The sequence below is a fragment of the Gobio gobio genome (genome assembly GCF_949357685.1).
Source record: "Gobio gobio genome assembly, chromosome: 1".
Classification (NCBI taxonomy): Eukaryota; Metazoa; Chordata; class Actinopteri; order Cypriniformes; family Gobionidae; genus Gobio; species Gobio gobio.
The window spans coordinates 68,473,079-68,497,341 of NC_137097.1; the positions used below are offsets into that span (position 1 = coordinate 68,473,079).

At 38.5% G+C, this 24,263-nt stretch overlaps 1 protein-coding gene across 2 annotated transcripts; it reads left to right on the forward strand.

Annotated features, from left to right (window-relative positions):
* Nucleotides 1–5,456: 5,456 nt before the first annotated feature.
* Nucleotides 5,457–23,189, forward strand: tedc2 (tubulin epsilon and delta complex 2). 2 transcript variants are annotated; one of them, XM_079827538.1, is made up of 10 exons: nt 5,457–5,667; nt 5,981–6,090; nt 6,461–6,522; nt 7,006–7,498; nt 8,157–8,210; nt 11,506–11,584; nt 12,054–12,183; nt 12,403–12,501; nt 21,680–21,867; nt 22,138–23,189. In XM_079827538.1, the coding sequence occupies exons 2-10, from the start codon at nt 5,990–5,992 to the stop codon at nt 22,276–22,278; spliced, it is 1,347 nt and encodes a 448-aa protein (XP_079683664.1). In that variant the 5' UTR covers nt 5,457–5,667; nt 5,981–5,989; the 3' UTR covers nt 22,279–23,189. The 2 variants fall into 2 exon arrangements, with proteins under 2 accessions (XP_079683664.1, XP_079683663.1); XM_079827537.1 differs by having other exon boundaries at nt 5,466–5,720.
* The last annotated feature ends 1,074 nt before the right edge of the window (nt 23,190–24,263 follow it).

Consider the following 24,263-nt stretch of genomic DNA (forward strand, 5'->3'; position numbering starts at 1 on the left):
GGCCCGAACCACGCCAACATTACATTACAAGTACCACGACAATGTATGTTATAAATATAATTTATTTTTGATATATTTATTTTTTATATTTTTACTTTTTATAAAGGGCATTTTCCCTCTAATCTTATTAAATATACACTCTAAAAAAAAAAGGTTCTATATTGCACCAAAAATGGTTCTTGGCTCGTAATCATAGGGGAACCTTTTTTAGTGCTATATAGCACCAATTTTGGTGCTTCAGTGGTTCTTCAGCGGTTCTTCAGAGGTTCTTCACCGCTTCTTTGACTACTGTGCTATATAGCACCTCTGAAGAACCGCTGAAGAACCACTGAAGCACCAAAATTGGTGCTATATAGCACTAAAAAAGGTTCCCCTATGATTACGAGCCTTTTTTTTTAGAGTGTAGGCTATGCTTCAGCTTTCATTTTATATTGATCAATAAATTAAATTAGAAGACACTATAGGGCTGTTACCAATCAAATTAAATAATTTACAGTGAAAAGTTACAACTGCATTAAATAATGTTATGAGATTGTTTTAAATATTTTTTGAATATACAAATAAGAAAAGTTGGGAAGAATGTTTAAACATGAATCTAAACCACCAGTAGGTGGCAGCAGGTGACCGAGGTGACTGAGTCATTAAGTTGATTCGTTGAAACGGCTGAATATTCAAGAATGAGGCAGGCCCTGTCCCAAATGGCACCCTAAACCAGGGGTTTTCAAACTTTATGCCAAGGACCCCCTTCCTAAAATCCATCTATTTTTATGTACAAAAAAAACATTTAAACTGTTCGATAAATAGTAAATGTGACATTAAAATACAACATATTGTTTCCCAACTTATATTGGCTAATGTTGGATGTATAAACCTGAAGAAGAACATTTTTCAATTAAAAATTATTTGTATAAGCAACTTTCACAATAAATGTATGAAAGCAGCATACGTACTGTGTTAAGAATACTGCCTTACAACCATAGTGAGCGAGATAAAGGGGACTATAGTGAAAAAAACTAAAGATACAAAGCAAACATATACAATTCTGGAATGTATACGGCAAGAAAGGAGAGAAACATTTAGAAATGGAACAGTTAGAATATTAGGTTGACTTTATCCATTTTTTTATTTTCTGATATTTTCAGAAAAAACGTAGAACCTTCTGGAGGACCCCTGGGGTCACCGGACCCCAGTTTGAAAACCCCTGCAACCCTCGCGGTCTTCCAACAATTCCGCACTTTCATGACTTAACGCCGCTTTGACTGTCGAGAAGAAGTCCGGCTCGGCAGAAGTGTGCATCGAGGGCGCAAATCGACTGCAAAGGTGGCGCTCGCGAGCACCCTTCTGAGACCTAAAATTACAAATGGGACACCCTGCGGTCTCGTGGACTTAACAGACACGCGCACTAGGCAGCCAATGTAAGTCCACAAGACCGAAAGTGCACATGAAGTGTGTAATTTGGGACAGGGCCGCAGTCGTTTACGAATAGGTTATTGAATCTTTGATTCAACTGATTCATTTAAAATGCTGAATCATTCAGTAACACACTGAGAGAGATGCGCTATGGTTCTGCTGTGATCTTTGTTTGGAACTATTTTCGCTGCTGAAATCGAACAACAACAGTCAATATTGCATCTAAAATGTAAGTGACTTGATGTTAATTAATTATTTATGGAGCTGTCATATGAAATCAGTCACATTTTCAATCGTGATGGTTTTCCATTTATTGACTGACAGCTCTTCTGTGCCCATGTTGAGAGAAATCTGCAGAAAGTGAGGAGGCGTTGTGAGCGTAAACATGACGGTTATTGTAGTTCTCGACTAAATGTGAGCATGAATTTACTAATCTCACTTGCACAAAAACAGATTCAGTGCTCCTCGAAATGAATAAAAAAGTGAAATGCAAACTCAGAATATTATGCAAACCTGCAATAATTAAATATGTTAAATAATACAAATATACTTTATGTATTTAATCTCACTTTATTAACTAATGTCTTTGCTGTTGACTTTCGATGATCCAATACTACCAAAACAATAAGCACAAAAAAAAAATCACATTTGTGTTTCCTTTTTTTCGCTTTTATTGCTGAAGTAAGCCGTCTTCTCCTGCCTCATATTCTTCTGCGATCCAGAATAGCAGCAGCACAGCTGAATGGTTTGTTTGAGCGCCGCCCTCTACTGGACAGATGTGAATTTGCATTTCCTTCAGCCTGAGGCTTATTCAATTCACGTTTTGGTGTGAAAGTGTAACGGTTGGGTGTGCACAGGAACGGGCTATAGACTCAGAAGATCCAAATATAAACTTGAACTTTAGTAATGCTCAGGAACAAACTGAAAAACAGGGAAATACACTCCAACATAGCGAGCATGTGTACATGCACACCAGTAAGATGATAACTCTCAAATATCAGCTTATTGAAATAACCAGTTTCCCCAGTTTACATGCAAACCAGTAAACATGACAACCCAAGTATCAATAAATCGGATTATTTCCTTGTAGTGACGTCAAAAATAATAATCTCCATATCTGACTCAGTATTCCATATGTTATATCAGTTGTGATGTTAAATAAAGCTTACAATGTGTCAGTGGGAAACTTATGGCTCATATATCACTCTCTCTCATGCAGTTACAGATTCAGCGTTTTGACTGAACCACTTCTACTGCACGAGAGATGAGAACACATTTTTACAATTTTCTGGGTCTTAAAAGAGTCTGCGTTTGTGATATATTTCTTTCTTTCTTTCATGTAAAACGCTCGCTCTGTCTAGATGCGTTTAATCCTGTGGGGCTCTTCGGTCATTTTTTTAAATAAAAAATATTAAAAATTGTAGCTTCATCGGAATGGTACGAAACTGAATGACTTTATTGGTACTTGGTATATGAACACACAAAACAATTGGGGACAGGATTTGAAAAGTCTAAGTGGTCGTAAAAAAAATTGTCACACTCAGAGTCTTCGGGTCAAAAATGACCCCCATAGGAAATGAATGGGAAATTGGCAAAAATATGAAAATACAGAGTTTTTTTGTGCGTACAATCTACAAATCAGCCAGGATGCAGAAAAAAAGCACAACAGTGAAGGGGTGAATCTCTAAAACATCAAGAGTGCAAAACAGACAAATACACTTACACACACGTGACAGAAAGATCCTTTACATTACATTTCCATAAAAAAGTAACTCAGTAATGCAGTTAGTTACTTTTTTAGGGAGTAACACTATATTGTAATGCATTACTTTTAAAAGTAACTTTTCCCAACACTTCCGACAGGGCTAACACACTGATCCGACAAAACCTGACAAAGTGCCTGCTTATCGGCGTCTGTCGTGCAGCGTGAATTGGCCTTAAATATTGTGGGATGGATGGATGGATAGATGGGAATTATATGCATTTTTCTAGCTACATTTGAACTGCACTATATTATTTTCTTACTCAATATTTTTTGTCTTGTTTTCAATTACAAATATTTAAAAAGTCTAAATGTATTAAGATATTTTCTGGAAAAACAGTTTCAAAATTAAGTAAGTTTATGCTTAAAATAAGAAAAATATATGTCATTGGGGTAGAGAAAATAATCTTGTTTTATCTTCAAATGAAGTTTTTTCTCAGCCCAATGGCACATATTTGTTCTTGTTTTAAGCATAAACGTAAAATTTTTACGTTTTTTTTTTTTTTTTTAAATAAGACTGAATATCTAAAGTAATTTGCTTCTCAAGTAAATGAATCTTGATCTTGAAATCTTGAAATTTGTCTAGATATTTGTATTGGAAAATCCGAGAATCATGAATGCTAAAACAACGAACAAATCAGTGAGACTGTTAATACTCACGTATGACAGGTTTATGTGCCACCTCATCCAGTGCATGTGCTATTTCTGAGCATTCAAAGCTACAGGTGAAGTTGTAAACCACACTGTTGTCCACAGCAATGTCCAGTTTTTGTGAGTCTCCCAACATAGATCCATTGAACTCCACCCGAACAAAACTGAGACACGAATCAGTCCTACTGCCTCTCTGAAATAATCACAAAAGAGTGTAAAAAAACAACAACAACAACAACAACTATATTTACAACCAGTGTTGGGGGTAACGCATTACAAGTAGCTTGAGTTATGTAATCAGATTACTTTTTCAAGTAGTAAAGTAACGCATTACTTGTACAATTTACAACAAAATATCTGAGTTACTTTTTCACATTTATTTGACTGACAGCTCTCCTGTCCCCATGTTGTGTGTAAACACATTATTGTATAGTTCTAGACTAAATGTGAGCATTTATTCATCTCACTTGCACAATAAAGATTCAGTACTCCTCAAAATGAATAAAATCAGTCAAATGCAAAATCAGAGTAGGCCTACTATGCAAACCTCCAATATAAATGTTAAATAAAACAAATATGTTGATGCATTTAAATAATCTATCTTTATTGACCAATGTCTTGCTGCTGACCTTTGATGATTCAGTTAAACCATGAGCAAAAATTACTTTGTTTTTATTAGTAAAACTTGTTTCTCCTGCGCCCTCTACTGTTCATGCGTGAATTAGCATTTTTACCTCAGCCTGTGGTTTATTATTTAAATTTTGGTATGAAGAGGTCTTTACATTTGCACAAAAATATAACTTTTTTGTTATAAAAAAACAACAAAAAACAAGCCCAGCCCAGGAGAGAAAAAGTAATACAAAACTAATGTAACGCATTACTTTTCTTAAAAAGTAACAAAGAAACTCAATTAGTTACTTTTTAAGGGAATAACAACATTGTAATGCATTACTTTTCAAAGTAACTTTCCCCAACACTGTTTATAACAGCAAAACCTTATAACAACCTCTTACAAAGATTTTATCATATTGGCAAAATACGTACAATAGCAAAATCATAATATATCAATATGGGATTTGTCAGAATCTCGATGTTGTTTTGTTTAATTATTTATTTGTTTGTTAAGTCAGTGGTGGCTAATGCCATGTTTGTTTTATTATTATATTTTAGTGCCACCGTTTTATTGTAGCAACAGTGATATGGGAGACCGGGGCTAGTTGCCACACTATTTACTGCAGTGAATACTTCTCAGGGTAACTTAGTAGGTTTATATTTGAAAGTTAGTTTCTTCTCTAATTTAAGACATAACATAGGTGTTTAAACCATATAGCAAGAGAGAACAAGAATTGAAGACCCTACTACAGTACAGTAAGATATAGAGATATAGCCGTCCCTCGTGTGACAACTAGCCCCGGTTATGGTTTCCATGAGGATTCAGATTCAGAGGATTTTATTAAGTGATTGTAGTATGATTTTAAGGACTTACCAAATTATTTCCAGAGAGAACAGTGATCTGCACTGGAACCGCTCTCCCAAACTCTCTCTGGTTCTCCATGTTTCTCGGTTTCTCCTCAACAGCTGTTGCGCAGCGCGTACTTGTTTCCACAGCAACGACGCTCCGTGTCAGTCTCTCGCGATATTTGGTGCGAGCTGGCGTTTGTTGTGAGAAGTCGATCTGAACTCGGAAGTTTGATCCTGAATTTCCCGTGTTCGTCTGACTTTATTTTGACAGTCCGAGTTGCATACGATTCATTTAAACCACTCAACGAGCTGACGGTACATAAAGGATGGATAAAGGAAAGTGAAAGCTGTGTTTCTGGACACCAACGTGCGCTTCCGGGCGGGTAACTTGAATGACTCCATGATAAGAGTCTTGCATATTCATATTGACCAAATGGTACATATTATTGTGCATTATAAATGGCTGTTTGATGACTGAACTTAATGTCTTAATGCCATCTGTAATATTTCTGCTTGTGTACATGTATAACTATATAGCATTTATAACTTCCATGCTTACATTTATATTCGTTTTAACCTAAATTGTCACACCCATGTTATCTGTCACCTATACACACACACACACACACACACACACACACACACACACACACAGTACAGTTACTATAGGCTTACAGTTCTTGTGTATTTTCTCAGATATTGAGCATGTCTCTTCAAGCTTTTGAAGAAGCTATCAAGATGTGCAAAGCTGAAGAATCAAGACTCACTGAAAACATCAGGCAGTGCAAGGAGATATTGCGCTCAATGTAAGATATTTAAAGGGATAGTTCACCCAAAAATACAAATTCTGTCATCATTTACTCACCCTCATGTTGTTCCAAACCTGTATGAACTTCTTTCTTCTGTTTAACACAAAAGGTGATGTTTTGAAGAATGTCGGTAACCAGACAGTCTCAGGTCCCCATTGACTTCCATAGTATTTTCCCCCTTCTTACTTATATGGAGGACCTTCAACTGTTTGGCTAAACATATTCTCCAAAATATTTTCTATTGTGTTCAGCAGGAGAAAGAAATACATACAGGTTTTGACCGAATTGAGAGGACACATGGTTTGTTGTTGTTGTTGTGGCACTCTTGTCTTGAAATAGAGGGTTACATTTTGTCATATTTGTGCAGGAGAACACGCGTGACAGAAGCCAGCGAGGTGGAAACTGCCGCAGCCATCAGTACTAAAGATGGTCAGAGGAAAATCATTTATCTATTTGTGACCCTGGAGCACAAAACCAGTCATGAGTATTTGTGGCAATTCAATTCAAATAAATGTTTCTTTTATGCCAGAATCATTAGGATATTAAGATCATGTTCCATGAAAATATTTAGTACATTTCCTACCGTAAATATATATAAAAATATACTATTAGTAGTAATATGCGTTGCTAAGTACTTCATTTGGACAATTTTAAAGGTGATTTTCTCAATATTTCGATTTTTTTGCACCCTCAGATTCCAGATTTTCTTTGCCAAATATTGTCCTATCCTAACAAACCACACATCACCGGAAAGCTTATTTGTTCAGCTTTCAGATGATGTATAAATCTCAATTTCAAGAAATTGACCCTCATGACTGGTTTTGTGGTCCAGGGTCACATTTATCTTTATTTGTCATATAATCCCATGTTATATATTACACAATATATCTTTGTCTCTGCTTTCTAAAACAGATATTCCAGCTGAAGAAAAGCAAGAAATTGAATTGTTGGAGCAGGTTTTAAAAAAAGCACTGAAAATCCGCAGCACATCTGAGGCTCATAAAGAACTTCCCTCTGACAGCAACCAAATAAAACACCCCAATAAGAGACTAAATAAACCACTCATTAACTGTACCGTTAAAGATGAAGATAAAAGAAAACCTGTGAGATCTTTGCCCCCTTCAGAGACGTGCAAAAAACCCAGTCATCACAGACGAGCAACCGGAGGGAACGTGACCCACGGGGCCGTTCTGGTCCAGAAAGGACTGACTGCTCATCCAGTGTTCAAAGGAAGGCCATCAGTCCCAAAGAGCGCTCCAGTGAAGATCTCTTCCACAGAAGCCCAGCAGAAGATGTGTGTCAAAGCCACAAATGCTAACGATAATTCCCCATCTGTCTCCTGCCGAGAAGTGTCTGGTAAAGATGGGAAATTCACAACAGGAAATATGCAGTACAACGCACAATGGTATGTATATGATTAGATATTCATCTGTTTTTGCGTTTAAATATGAAATTAATCTTTAATCAAATATGTACAACTTTCAAAATTTTGGGGTCAGTATGAAAAAAAATTATACTTTTATCCAGAAAGGATGCATTAAATTGATCAAAAGTGACTGAAAAGATATTTATAATGTTACAAAAGATATCTATTCCAATAAATTGTTCTTTTAAATGTTCTATTCATCAAAGAATCCTGAAATGTTTCATGATTTCCACAATAATATGAAGCAGCATAACTGTTCTCAACAATGATAATATTCATAAATGTTTCTTGAGCATCAAACCATCATATCAGAATGATTTCTGGAGGATCATGTGACACTGAAGACTGGAGTAATGATGCTGAGAATTCAGCTTTGATCACAGGAATAAATTAAACTTTAAAATATATTACAATAGAAAACATTTTATTAAAATTATAATAATATTTAACAATATTACTATTTTACTGTATTTTTTATCAAATAAATGCTGCCTTGGTGAGCAGAAGAGACTTCTTTCAAAAACATTAAAATCGACCCAAAATTTTTCAAGGGTATTGTATATGTATTATATAATGTATACATGAAATATTATTTTCCATCAAATGTTGCTTTAATGGCTTCTCTTTGTTGCTGTAGGATATCGTCTCCTTTGTTACCAGTCTGGCGAGCACAAAGAACAAAACAGATCCGGTCAGTCTGATATTGTCTTTTAAATCAAAGGAATATTTTTGGTACTATTAGCTGTATTTGTGGCATAATATAGTTTATAATGACATAATATGGATTACAATGACTAATGATGGACTAGAAGTGTAAAGGATACTTTAAAATCATGCCACAGTACAATGGAAGTAAACAGAGCTTAACATAATTAAAGCAATAAGACTTAAGCATGTACTTTAACATGAGCATCATATCCAACTATTTATTTATGAAAATGTAAAGCTGGTAAATTCTGTAAATTTCACACGATACACTCAAAGAGAAGTGAAGTTTTTACACAGAGAAACATCTAAACACATAAATGACTATTTATTAATAACTGCCTAGTTCTAGTGCAAGATGATCATTTAGAAAGCATCATTATAACTCAAGTAACACACATTAAGAAATACTTCATGTAAGTGCTTCATGTGTGCTCCACATGCATTACTTTAACCATGATTCTTCCTTAAAAAAGATGTTGATAGAGCTTTATTTGAAGTAAACCCAGAATATTTCTTTAAAGTGTACATAACACACACAGTTTCTGCCAGTCTCATGTTAATCTTGAGTACCTATAGAGTAGTGTTGCATCCTTCATCAGGGCTTGACATTAAGCCTGTTCATGTGCTTGTCCTTCGGACAAGTAAATCTGTCATTCACTTGTCCGAGTAAAAAATTTGCTTGTGCGAAATTTTTTTTTTTTTTTTTTTTTTTTGTAAATATAATTTATTCAGACCAATGTTCAATCAGCTTTGACATATTTAAATCTGTATATTTTTTATAAATAGTCCATACATTTTCCATAGTCTTATTAAATATAGGATATGCTTCAGCTTTCCTTTTATATTCTTAAATTTGATCAATAAATTAAATTAGAATAAGACACTATAGGGCTATTACCAATTAAATTAAATAATTTACACTGAAAAGTTACAACTGCATTGAATAATGTTATGAGATTATTTTTTATATTTTTGATAGGGCTGTAAAAAGATTAATCGCGATTAATCGCATCCAAAATAAAAGTTGTGTTTACATAATATATGTGTGTGTACTCTGTTAATTATTATTTATATATAAATACACACACATTCATGTATATATTTAAGAAATATTTGCATGTATATACATTTATTTAATCTATAATATATATAAATATAAATGTTTTATATATAAAAATAATATTTTTTTTCTTAAATATATGCATGCTTGTGTGTGTATTTATATATAAATAATAATTTACACACACATGTATTATGTAAACACAAACTTTTATTTTGGATGCGATTAATCGCGATTAATCTTTTGACGGCCCTAATTTTTGAATATACAAATAAGAAATGTTGGAAAGATTAAACTAAACTGCCAGTAGGTGGCGGCAGGTGACCGTCTAAATGCGAGTCATTGAGTCGATTCATTCAAACGGATGATTCATTCAGAATGAGGCAGTCGTTTATGAACAGGTCATTGAATCTTTGATTCAACCGATTCATTCAAACGCTGAATCATTCAGTAACGCTCTGTTGCATTATGGTTCTGCTGTGATCTTGTTTGGAACTATTTTCGCTGCTGAAATCGAACAAAAACACTCAATATTGCATCTAAAATGTAAGTGACTTGATGTTAATAAATTGTTTATGGAGCTGGCATATGGAATCCATCATTTTCAGTCATTCAGGAAAACAGCACTCTCTTATTTGTGTGATGTTGCTTAACTGTATCATGTTATAAATATGAAAACACAATTTGTATTGCACAGCGCTCATTTATTTTCACCTCGAGAGGCTGCGCGAGCGTCAACAGCACAACCTTGTTACCGTCAATAGCCTACATTATACATTATATATTATTATCCACCATCGATCGTTACTTACACTAAATTAATGCAGAATCATTCTTGCATTTTGGTGATTTAGTTATCTAGTTATTTTTTGTTATTGAGGTTTTAATCAGGATAGGCCTACTTGTCCGTCGGGCAAGTAAAATTCTCTTTCACTTGCCCCTTCAAAAAATCCACTTGTCCCGGACAAGCGGACAAGCGTTAATGTCAAGCCCTGCTTCATATCTCTGAAGAGTCTTTAGTTTTATCATATTTATAAAAGACAGATGCGCTGTACCGATTCTTTCTGTAAACAGCCGAGCTTGTGGAGGAGTGCAGTGGGAGGAGCTAAAGAGTCACACACACAATACATCACATTATCTCTGGATAACTTTTGATTCTCTATACGTTCGTGCTGTTTATATTATATGAACTTGCATATCGATTGCCAACAAAACACAGACATTTGATGCAGTTTCACTTACTGCCAGTTTTTTCGAACACGCCACTATTTTTGAAAAAAGGCTAATTTTCCATCTCCCCTAGAGATGAACAGTCGAGTTTTACCGTTTTTGAATCCATTCAGCCGATCTCCGGGTCTGGCGGTAGCACTTTTAGCATAGCTTAGCATAGATCATTGAATCTGATTAGACCGTTAGCATCTCGCTCAAAAAAATTACCAAAGAGTTTCGATATTTTTCCTATTTAAAACTTGACTATTCTGTAATTACATCATGTACCAAGACCGACGGGAAATGAAAAGTTGTGATTTTCTAGACCGATATGGCTATGAACTATACTCTCATTCCTGCGTAATTATCAACGGACTTTGAACCGTACCATGAGTTCAGCGGCGCAATGATATTACACAGCGCCTGAAAATAGGCTAACTTCCGCTAAGCTATCTATGACCCGGAGATTGGCTGAATGGATTTGAAAATGGTAAAACTCTAGGGCAGTTGGAAAATTAGCCCTTTTTTCAAAAATAGTGGCGTGTTCCTTTAACGCTGAACAAAGCTGAACAAGGTTATCTCTCCCTCACAACCAGAAACACACTTCTTTAGTTATATTGTTGATTTCGTGGTCTAAAAACAAAATGGCAGCACTGCCAATGCCTCCCGTAACCCGAACAAAGCTCGTTTAAGGGCTTTGTTTAAGGGCTCGTTTAAGCTCTTGCTCTCGCTCTGGTTGATGTGCACATGCTCATCAGGGAGAAGTGCCCATACAAGGAACTCTGCCCTTTATGATGTCAAACAGGGCCATACTCGGAAAAAAAAACCGTACAAAACTTATTTGAATCCTGAAGGAGTGTCCAACTCGTTTTTTTTTTTGGCCATGTTTAGCATGAGAATCCAACTCTTTAACAGTGTAAATAAGTCAGAATATATGCAGAATATTAAATCACCATTATTATTGTGAGGGGGAAAGAAATGATTTCTTAAAGTGTACGTGTTCTTTCAGATCGTGGAAAAAAGTGTTAACCCAGCAATCAAAGCCAGTGCCAGAGAGAACTCAGTTCATGGAGAGACTGCAGGCAACTGTATCCTTCAGATCAATCCTGTCACTTCTGACCTGTTGCATTTGATCAGACGTGATCAATGCATCCGTCTAATCATTTCTCCTGTTGATGTGGTTTTAATCCTGGTCTAGGAATGAACTGCACACTATAGAGTGGTGCTTCGTGACCAATATCCTGAACACACCGCAGACCTTATTTCATGAATTTAACCAAAAACACGTAAAAAAAACCCATTGATTTCTGGACAATGGAACCTCTTTTCAGGGTTTTGGCCTACAAAAATACATCTTCCCTGCACCACTCTATTCCACTTGCTATTTGTTCAAAAGGCCTTGTCGGGGTAGACGGCATATTTAATTTGAAGGCTTTGAAAACGAACGTACAATTCTGTCATCATTTACTCTCCCTTTCTTTTGTTTTTGGTCAAATATGATGTCTGACTAAGATTTCTATGTTGTTGTTGTATGTTCTTGACCTGCTGCTGCATCAGTTCCCATCAGAATGGCCTTCCAGATGTCCAGCTGATATCACGACAGAGCTGGACGTGCTTTCACAGCGCTGTCTTGACCTGACACACTTCTTCCACACAGAGCAGAGCCGCTCCACAGACTCGGACTCAGGTACTCGTGCTGGGGGCAGAAAGATGGAGGGCTGCAGGAAGACAGAAGTGTGTGGGTGGAAGTAAGGGGCTGAGAAATGAGCATCTGGACAATGAGGATCCGTCCAAGGATAACACTGTCATCCAGGCTTTATTCTTCTGAGTCACAGGACGTTTCACAGGCGGGCAGCTCATTTGGAGTAGATGGAGATCAAAAGATATGTGTTTGTTTGTGTCACAGTGACATCGCATGAGAGAGAGTATGAGTCCTTGCGGATGCTGGAGGGTTTGGAGAGGATGACGGCAGAACTTCTTGCATGCGCTGATCAGCGGAAGAAAGGTACTTCACAATCTCTCTCTCTAGTTGCCCAAACAATGAGCAGAGATTTTGAATGAAAGCATCTGCTTAAAAATGTCAATTTACCAAAGCAATAAAAAACTAATTTAAGCAATAAAACCACACTGACGTATTCAGATATTGTTTTAATATATCAGTGTGATTGTGTTGTTTAAAAAATAAAACCGATAGATATTACAACACCAACACATATTACCAAATATGGTTATATTGTAATTTTACTTAAAGGGTTAGTTCACCCAAAAATGAAAATTCTGTCATTAATTACTTACCCTCATGTCGTTCGACACCCGTCAGACCTCCGTTCATCTTCGGAACACAAATTAAAGATATTTTAGTTGAAATCTGATGGCTCTGAAAGGCCTCCATTGGCACAATGGTACTCTACACTCTCAAGACCCTTAAAAGGCACTAAAGACGTCGTTACAAAGTCCATCTCACTACAGTAGTTCTACAATAACTTTATGAATCGGCGACAATAGTTTTTGTGCGCAAAAAAACCCTAAATAACGACTTACATAGTGATGACGATTTCAAAACACGGCCTCATGAAGCTTCGAAGCGTTAAGAATCAGCGAGTCGATTCAGCGGTTTGAATCGCCAAATTTCAGCAGTTTGGCGGTTTGACACGCGATTCGAATCCTCATTCGGCTCATTGATAACGCTCATAACGCTTTGAAGCTTCATGTCGAACGACATGAGAGTAAGTAATTAATGACAGAATTTTCATTTTTGGGTGAATTAACCCTTTAAGGATAAATGCATTATTTTAATTTAAGAACATTTTGGTGTTTAAAACCAACATACAAAACCAGTGCTAGAAAAACCACAAGTTTGTATAAGTGGGCAAAGAGATGGTAGGTCTACTTTATATACACTAATCAGGCATAACATTATGAGCACTGACAGGTGAAGTGAATAACACTGATTATCTCTTCATCACGGCTCCTATTAGTGGGTGGGATATATTAGGCAGCAAGTGAACATTTTGTCCTCAAAGTTGATCTGTAAGAAGCAGGAAAAATGGGCAAGTGTAAGGATTTGAGCGAGTTTGACAAGGGCCAAATTGTGATGGCTGGACGACTGGGTCAGAGCATCTCCAAAACTGCAGCTCTTGTGGGGTGTTCCCGGTCTGCAGTGGTCAGTATCTATTGAAAGTGCTCCAAGGAAGGAACAGTGGAGAACCGGCCACAGGGTCATGGGCGGCCAAGGCTCATTGATTAGCGAAGGCTGGCCCGTGTGGTCCGATCATACAGACGAGCTACTGTAGCTCAAATTGCTCAAGAAGTTAAAGCTGGTTCTGATTGAAAGGGGTCAGAAAAAGGGGGACCAACACAATATTAGGTCATAATGTTGTGCCTGATTGGTGTATCTGTCAGTAATTATTAATCAAAGAAACACACAAGACAGGGGTAGCGAACTTCATCCATCTATCGCATCTTTCTTTACTCTTTTCACTTCCGCTCTCACACATTATTACGTCCTTACACAAGACAACAATGTACAGTTCTTCTCATGAACACAACAATGTTCACATGGTATTTATAGTGATGAATAACTCACTGTATTTTTGGATTCAGTGTACTGCAATGGAACAATCAGACCTGCCAACATGTACGCATTTTTCGTACTCGGCACACATTTTGACCCTTTGGTACGCTTGTACGATTCGCTGCTCTCTATGTACGCATTTTGTTGCATCTCGCATTTCGCCGGTTTCAGTGCAATCTATGACGTTGATTCTGCTGCTGAGCCACAGCGTGAAAGTGGAGTGAAAAGCTTTCGGCCAATCAGAGCGCTTCATTACCTCCGCTTACATGCCCGCCCCTCCTAGACAAATGCTTCGAGTCCGCGCCGCGCGCGTTCGTTTCATTTCAGTGCCTCAAGCAAGCTAGGCAGGCCAGATAACTGCAGGCGTGCATGCCATGGCTGAACCGCGTCACAGAGGTACGCTGTTGGCGGTTACAGCCGCGGATGACTTGACGAAAAATTATATTTTAAATAAATTTGGGCGAGTGGCGGTTGAACCAATCAAATGGGAAAAAATATATGCATTCTTAAATATTGTTACAGTGTACTAAGCAAACCTGCAAGCTATGAGCCCAGCTGTCAGTATGGAGGCCTAGGCTTCTTCTCGTAGATATTTTAAAACAGCCAGTCGTTGTAGCCTACCACTCGGGGAATAGGCATTTAAAACATAGACAGATTATGGAGTGATATAAAAATGGCATCGGGCAATGGCAGCGCGAGATGTTCAGAAGAACACAAGAGCTAAACTTCTACAAGCTCAATAACATCCAGAGCAAAAAAAAGGAAAAAATAAGGTAAAAAAATAGTCGAAAAACTTTGCCCATCGTTTATTAGCAGATGTGCAAAGCAAGCGGGCAAGTTTTGGGGTTGTTATGGATAATTAAAATGAGAACATGCACGTTGCACAGTTGTTCGGTTGACTTTCAGCGAATTTTAATGAATGAATAGAGTTTGCGTTTCTGTAATATCAAAGCTCCATAATTCGTTTCTTGTATGATTTTGTTTGACCTGCTGGTATAAAATGAATTAACGTAACTGTTGCGTTGTGTTGCGTCGCGTCTTGCCACATTCAATGTAGAAAGCATTGCTTTCGTTTGAGGGTGCTTAACTCGCGTCAGTAGACAAAAAGTTACCTGATTGTGACAGATGGTCGAATTCACATGACACATTATAAATTAGCATTATAGTCTGCCATAGCCTACCCTACAGTATCAAAAAGACCAAAGCCCTCTGATGCAGGGAAGATGAAAAATGTGGATAAAGACAGGTAAAGTGATGTAATGAAGGAACAGTTTATCTAATTGCATAGTATTAAGATACTAGTAAATGAATGGCAGTTATTTTTACCTTAAACTTTATGCTAACAATTGTGCTGGGTTGTCTAGAGAGGCACCAGACAGTGTGACTTTACCTTAATCTTGTCAGATGTTTTTAAACGCATGGAATATCAGTTTTTTATTAATGTTTTTACTCTACAGTTGTGTAGTTTTGTGTAGTTGTGTTAAATTATATACATTTTTATTTATTAATTAAAATTCATATTTAATTTGATTAAATATTAAATTAAATGTACATAAATTAGTAATAATAGTCTATTTATATAATAGCAACATTTTATGTCAAATTCAAATAAAATATCTACTACTCAGTTTCATTCATAGTGAAAATATGAAATGTGCCATAGTTTAGTGGAAGATTGCTGCCATCTACTGGAAAACAAACACCTTTGCTATTGAATACGGTAGTTTGTTATTAATCTTACTATTTGTGTTTAATCTGTCTTTTGTTCTATTTTTGTATGACGTTTAACCATCATCAGCCTTTTTTGTATATAATATCCTGAACACAATGATGGGTGTGCAGTAACTGTACAACATTTATGGTCTACTTGTATTTGGTTATGGAGTAACTAATAAATCGTAATTGGTGAAAGTATATTGTGTATATTATGTATTTTAGTGTTAGGTATCTCATAGATTACTTACTGGTGTGTGGACAACGGTGGAGCGTACATTGGCGGTGCGCTGGGGGCCCGTGGTGGGGGGGGGTAGTGTGTACTCATAAAGTTTCTTCAAGGTTGGCAGGTCTGAATCATACATCTTCAGTCTATTTTGGGTCTAATGTGGTGTCAGCAGTCTTTAATCTGTTCACTCTCCATTAAACAGTGCTAGTTGAGTTGCTGTGCTCATTATCACAAATTCACATGTTTGATTTCTACAAGTGACACACCATCCAATTATCCAAGAATGAAAAATTCCCATCCCCTTTTCAATGTTTTCAGCTGTTTTTTTTTTTTTCTCATGTAGTTTTAAGTGTTCCCTCTGGATTTAATGGGTAACCTCTCAAAAGGCCTCACACATGGTTCATCTAATTTTGAAACTTCATCCTCCACGATTCCATAGAAATCCCCCGACCCCGGAGGGATCCATTGTACCAGAGTTCCCATGTTCTTGCTTCTTGGAAAAGCAATGAATGTACTGTAGATGCTTGATCATTTCTTTATACAAATTGCATGTGGTATTATATTACATTTATTCATTCATTTTTGCAGATGCTTTTATCAAAGTGACTTACAAATGAGTAATACAGCAAGCGAGTCATCTTGAAGAGGCAAAGAAACACAAGAAGTGCTCAAAATACAACATTTCAGGCATTGCTTAGAGTAGGAAATTGAAAGCATAGATGTTTTATGAGTTTTCAGCTGTCTTTTGAAAGTTGTCAGGGATTCTGCATTCCAGATGAAGACGGGGAGATCGTTCCACCAGCAAGGAACAGTGAACGAAAATATTCTGGAGAGTGATTTTGTGAGCCGTCGCTCATTTACCGATCGTAGGTTTCTGGTAGGGGTGTAAGAGCAAGTGGAAGTATGCGGGTGCTGAGCCTGTGGTGGATATGTAAGTACGCGTCAAAGCCTTGAACTTTATGCGATCAGCGAGTGGTAGCCAGTTCAGAGAGATAAAAAGCCATGGGCTCGTTGAAGACAAGACGTGCTGCAGCGTTTTGAATCATTTGAAGAGGTTTGATTGCACGTGATGGAAGTCCAGCCAGAATAGCGTTGAGTAATCAAGCCTAGGAATGGCCAGGGCCTGGACGAGAAGCTGTGTTGCATGCTCGGTTAGGAAAGGCCTGATCTTCCTGATTTTGTGTAGCGCAAACCTGCATGCTGTCTTTGAAATGTGGACTTTGAAGGTCAGCTGGTCATCAAAGATTACTCAAAGATTTCTGGCCGTCCTTGATGGAGTAATTTATGAGGAACCTAGCTGGATGGTGAAATTGTGCTGTAGAGTGGGATTGGCAGGGAAGACAAGAAGCTCAGTCTTTGCCAGGTTGAGCTGCAGGTGATGTTCTTTCATCTATGCCGAGATGTCCGCCAGACAGTTTGAGATTCGTGCAGCTCCTGTGGGATCATCTGGTTGAAATGAAGGGTAGAGTAGAGTCAAGTCCAGTCACCTTTATTTATATATTGCTTTTTACAATGCATATTGTTTCAAAGCAGCTTCACAGTGTTAAACAGGAAAATAATGCAACAGAATTTGATTCGGCTGTACAGACGCTCTGGAGAATACGGTGATGTTATCTAGCTCTTTCAATTATTAAATGGTGACAATGTGGGCAGATCAGTATTTTAGTTGTAAATGTATTTGAATATTAAGTTGAATTGTTAGTGTCCCCAACTGAGCAAGCCAAGCCAAAGGCGACAGTAGCAAGGAACCAAAACTCCCTCAGGTGACATAATGGAGAAAAAAAAACCTTTGGAGAAACCAGGCTCAGTCGGGGTGCCAGTTCTCCTCTAGCCAACGAACAAACCGTGTATGATTATGATTCTGGCAACATTACAGGTCAGAGGTCCTATTAGATCAAATTTTTCAAAGATTTATTGAGGATGCCGTGTTGGTGAGGCAATTATTAGATAGGAATATTCGAAAGATCGGAGTCATCACGCCGGAGATGGGTTTATTGAGGATGTTGTGTTGATGAAGCTTTTATGAGATAGGAATATTCAAAAGATCGGAGTCATCACGCCGGGGACGGGTTTATTGAGGATGCCGTGTCGATGGCAATTGTTAGATAGGAATATTCGAAAGATTTGAGTCATCACGCCGGAGATACAGGTTTATTGAGGATGTTGTATCGATGAGGCAATTATTAGATAGGAATATTCTAAAGATCGGAGTCATCACGCCGGAGACGGTTTATTGAGGATGCCGTGTCGATGAGGCAATTATTAGATAGGAATATTCGAAAGATTGGAGTCATCACGCCGGAGACGGGTTTATTGAGGATGCCGTGTCGATGAGGCAATTATTAGATAGGAATATTCGAAAGATCGGAGTCATCACGCCGGAGACGGTTTATTGAGGATGCTGTGTCGATGAGGCAATTATTAGATAGGAATATTCGAAAGATCGGAGTCATCACGCCGGAGACGGGTTTATTGAGGATGCCGTGTCGATGGCAATTGTTAGATAGGAATATTCGAAAGATTTGAGTCATCACGCCGGAGAGACGGGTTTATTGAGGATGCCGTGTTGATGAGGCAATTATTAGATAGGAATATTCGAAGATCGGAGTCATCACGCCGGAGACGGGTTTATTGAGGATGTTGTGTCGATGAGGCAATTATTAGATAGGAATATTCGAAAGATCGGAGTCATCACGCCGGAGACGGGTTTATTGAGGATGTTGTGTCAATGAGGCAATTATTAGATAGGAATATTCGAAAGATCGGAGTCATCACGCCGGAGACGGGTTTATTGAGGATGTTGTGTCGATGAGGCAATTATTAGATAGGAATATTCGAAAGATCTGAGTCATCACGCCGGAGACGGGTTTATTGAGGATGCCGTGTCGATGAGGCAATTATTAGATAGGAATATTCAAAGATCGGAGTCATCAAGCCGGAGACGGGTTTAAATGAGAATGTTGTGTCGATGAGGCAATTATTAGATAGGAATATTCAAAGATCGGAGTCATCACGCCGGAGACGGGTTTATTGAGGATGCCGTGTCGGTGAGGCAATTATTAGATAGGAATATTCAAAGATCGGAGTCATCACGCTGGAAACAGGTTTATTAAGGATGCCGTGTTGATGAGGCAATTATTAGATAGGAATATTCAAAGATTGGAGTCATCACGCTGGAGACGGGTTTATTGAGGATGCCGTGTTTGTGAGGCAATTATTAGATAGGAATATTCGAAAGATCGGAGTCATCACGCCGGAGACGGGTTTATTGAGGATGTTGTGTCGATGAGGCAATTATTAGATAGGAATATTCGAAAGATCGGAGTCATCACGCCGGAGACGGGTTTATTGAGGATGTTGTGTCAATGAGGCAATTATTAGATAGGAATATTCGAAAGATCGGAGTCATCACGCCGGAGACGGGTTTATTGAGGATGTTGTGTCAATGAGGCAATTATTAGATAGGAATATTCGAAAGATCGGAGTCATCACGCCGGAGACGGGTTTATTGAGGATGTTGTGTCAATGAGGCAATTATTAGATAGGAATATTCGAAAGATCGGAGTCATCACACCGGAGACGGGTTTATTGAGGATGCCGTGTCGATGAGGCAATTATTAGATAGGAATATTCAAAGATCGGAGTCATCACGCCGGAGACGGGTTTATTAAGGATGCCGTGTCGATGAGGCAATTATTAGATAGGAATATTCAAAGATCGGAGTCATCACGCCGGAGACGGGTTTATTGAGGATGACGTGTCGGTGAGGCAATTATTAAATAGGAATATTCAAAGATCGGAGTCATCACGCTGGAAACGGGTTTATTAAGGATGCCGTGTTGGTGAGGCAATTATTAGATGGGAATATTCGAAAGATCGGAGTCATCACGCCGGAGACGGTTTATTGAGGATGCCGTGTAGATGAGGCAATTATTAGATTGGAATATTCGAAAGATCGGAGTCATCACGCCGGAGACGGGTTTATTGAGGATGTTGTGTCGATGAGGCAATTATTAGATAGGAATATTCGAAAGATCGGAGTCATCACGCCGGAGACGGGTTTATTGAGGATGTTGTGTCGATGAGGCAATTATTAGATGGGAATATTTGAAAGATCGGAGTCATCACGCCGGAGACGGTTTATTGAGGATGCCGTGTTGATGAGGCAATTATTAGATAGGAATATTCGAAAGATCGGAGTCATCACGCCGGAGACGGGTTTATTGAGGATGTTGTGTCGATGAGGCAATTATTAGATAGGAATATTCGAAAGATCGGAGTCATCACGCCGGAGACGGGTTTATTGAGGATGTTGTGTCAATGAGGCAATTATTAGATAGGAATATTCGAAAGATCGGAGTCATCACGCCGGAGACGGGTTTATTGAGGATGTTGTGTCAATGAGGCAATTATTAGATAGGAATATTCGAAAGATCGGAGTCATCACGCCGGAGACGGGTTTATTGAGGATGTTGTGTCAATGAGGCAATTATTAGATAGGAATATTCGAAAGATCTGAGTCATCACGCCGGAGACGGGTTTATTGAGGATGCCGTGTCGGTGAGGCAATTATTAGATAGGAATATTCAAAGATCGGAGTCATCAAGCCGGAGACGGGTTTAAATGAGAATGTTGTGTCGATGAGGCAATTATTAGATAGGAATATTCAAAGATCGGAGTCATCACGCCGGAGACGGGTTTATTAAGGATGCCATGTCGATGAGGCAATTATTAGATAGGAATATTCAAAGATCTGAGTCATCACGCCGGAGACGGGTTTATTGAGGATGCCGTGTCGATGAGGCAATTATTAGATAGGAATATTCAAAGATCGGAGTCATCAAGCCGGAGACGGGTTTATTGAGGATGCCGTGTCGATGAGGCAATTATTAGATAGGAATATTCGAAAGATCGGAGTCATCACGCCGGAGACGGGTTTATTGAGGATGCCGTGTCGATGAGGCAATTATTAGATAGGAATATTCAAAGATCGGAGTCATCAAGCCGGAGACGGGTTTAAATGAGAATGTTGTGTCGATGAGGCAATTATTAGATAGGAATATTCAAAGATCGGAGTCATCACGCCGGAGAGACGGGTTTATTGAGGATGTTGTGTCGATGAGGCAATTATTAGATAGGAATATTCAAAGATCGGAGTCATCACGCTGGAAACGGGTTTATTAAGGATGCCGTGTTGATGAGGCAATTATTAGATAGGAATATTCAAAGATTGGAGTCATCACGCTGGAGACGGGTTTATTGAGGATGCCGTGTCGGTGAGGCAATTATTAGATAGGAATATTCAAAGATCGGAGTCATCACGCCGGAGACGGGTTTATTGAGGATGCTGTGTCGATGAGGCAATTATTAGATAGGAATATTCAAAGATTGGAGTCATCACGCTGGAGACGGGTTTATTGAGGATGCCGTGTCGGTGAGGCAATTATTAGATAGGAATATTCGAAAGATCGGAGTCGTCACGCCGGAGACGGGTTTATTGAGGATGCTGTGTCGTCATCAGCATAGCACAGCATATTATCACAGATTCTGCAGTTCGGTTGTGAATTCAGTTCACTATCATTTTCACACAGCTAGATCTGGATTATGTGGGGTTGATAACATGGATGTAGTTCTAAATCCAATGCAAAACTACCTTTTGTTTCTCAGAATGGGAGAGGTGGGATATGAGGAGATCTGGAGCTTTGTGTCCCATCCGGAGGAGAGGTGAATGGGGTGACCCAGATCGTTCCTGTTTGCCGCCCATCCTGTCCTACACCAGTGAGGCTGAACTGAGAGAGCTGGAAAGCCAAAGGCTCAGAGTAGAACAACTTCAGCAGGCCATTCGTCTTCAAAAGGTTTCAAATTATTTTTACATCTCTCCTTCTTAAATTCGAGAGACCCTTGTTTAAATAAATAGAGCTGCTTTATATCTGAACTGAACTCATTTCATAATTGATTAACTTTACACAGTTATTGAACTGCATCAACGCTGAATCTTTTTAGAGCCTCTTTACAGCAGAATTGAATTCTGTGTGCTTGCCTGATCTTTATTTTCATGTTTATCACTGTAAAGCAGCTTTGAAACAACTTGTATTGTATAAAGCACATGTTTTTTCTGTTTTTAGGCAATGTCTGATAACCTTGTGTCTTTCTTGGACTCTCATTCCGGTGCCGAGCGACCCAGTGCCGTGGTTCTGCGTGGTCTGTACTCGCTGCTGGCGGAGGGAGGGGTTCAGTTCCCGTCGCTGATTTTGGATTCGGAGTGAGCAAAAACAAGACTGTATTTCAGGGTTAGTTCACTGAATTCCATGAAGCACAGCTGGGAAGTATGCCACACAAAACTGTTCTCCAAAGCTGTTTGCATTTCAGCACAAACTGATTTTGCCTCGGATGTTTAACAAAGTGCCTTTTTTAATCAGTCACATAACTGGAGATGTGATGAGCGAGTGCAGCTGCTGCTAAGAAACAAGAATAAAGCTTCCAGCTGACGTCTCTCATGATCCATGAGTCAGGATTTCATTTCATTTCATGTCATACTCCTCCATCCCGAATATATTATCGTCTATCACTGTGCGGCAGAAGTTTATTTAGTTCTCTGATGACTTCTTCCTGGTTTGAATTCATTACTCTGAGCCTCAACGTGCCAAACCACCGGCATCTTTTGAATACTAATACCATGCGTTCTTGTGAAGCCTGTGGTGTTGTGTTTTGCCAGCAGAGGGTGATGTGTTCTTAATGCTGTCCTGAACGTCTTCCAGATTCTCAGCATCTGTGGCGAGACGTCTGTTAGGAATGAAAGTAATTTAGACTGATCCCTCAGTTTATAAAAGCAAACAATGATTGTGTTTATGCTGTAAAGTACTTATAATGAATGTCTAGACATTTCCAAGTCCAATTATTTATTCAAAAATGTGTTATAAAGTGTCTGATAGTTGTAGAACGAGTGTTCTGGGATTTACTGACGCAAGTACTGTTTGGATTTGTGTCTATGTAAACAGTCAATCCTAGCATCCTTGTGCATATAATGTGAATGAAAGTCATGTGAATGAAATCTCACATCATCAGATCAGGAATTATTGGATGTAATTTTGTACAGATAGTGATTTTTATTTGTATTGTTTAGTTTTATTGCTATTTTTTTGAACCTGTGAGAATAAACTTTAATGTTTATCCCGTCCGTAGACTTCCGTTGTTACTTTATAACCGTAAATGTGTCCATTGATCTTAATTTCTGTCGTAGCAGGTATAATCCTAGAATATAGTGCATCATTTTCATATCATACCCTATCCCCTATATAGTGCACTATCTGATCGTTCCCTATCCCCTATATAGTGCACTGTCTGATCTCTCTCTATCCCCTATATAGTGCACTGTCTGATCACTCTCTATCCCCTATATAGTGCACTGTCTGATCACTCCCTATCCCCTATATAGTGCACTGTCTGATCACTCTCTATCCCCTATATAGTGCACTGTCTGATCGTTCCCTATCCCCTATATAGTGCACTGTCTGATCTCTCTCTATCCCCTATATAGTGCACTGTCTGATCGTTCCCCATCCCCTATATAGTGCACTGTCTGATCGTTCCCCATCCCCTATATAGTGCACTGTCTGATCGTTCCCCATCCCCTATATAGTGCACTGTCTGATCTCTCTCTATCCCCTATATAGTGCACTGTCTGATCACTCTCTATCCCCTATATAGTGCACTGTCTGATCACTCTCTATCCCCTATATAGTGCACTGTCTGATCACTCTCTATCCCCTATATAGTGCACTGTCTGATCACTCCCTATCCCCTATATAGTGCACTGTCTGATCACTCTCTATCCCCTATATAGTGCACTGTCTGATCACTCTCTATCCCCTATATAGTGCACTGTCTGATCAATCCCTATCCCCTATATAGTGCACTGTCTGATCTCTCTCTATCCCCTATATAGTGCACTGTCTGATCACTCTCTATCCCCTATATAGTGCACTGTCTGATCACTCCCTATCCCCTATATAGTGCACTGTCTGATCACTCTCTATCCCCTATATAGTGCACTGTCTGATCACTCTCTATCCCCTATATAGTGCACTGTCTGATCAATCCCTATCCCCTATATAGTGCACTATCTGATCGTTCCCTATCCCCTATATAGTGCACTGTCTGATCTCTCTCTATCCCCTATATAGTGCACTGTCTGATCACTCTCTATCCCCTATATAGTGCACTGTCTGATCACTCCCTATCCCCTATATAG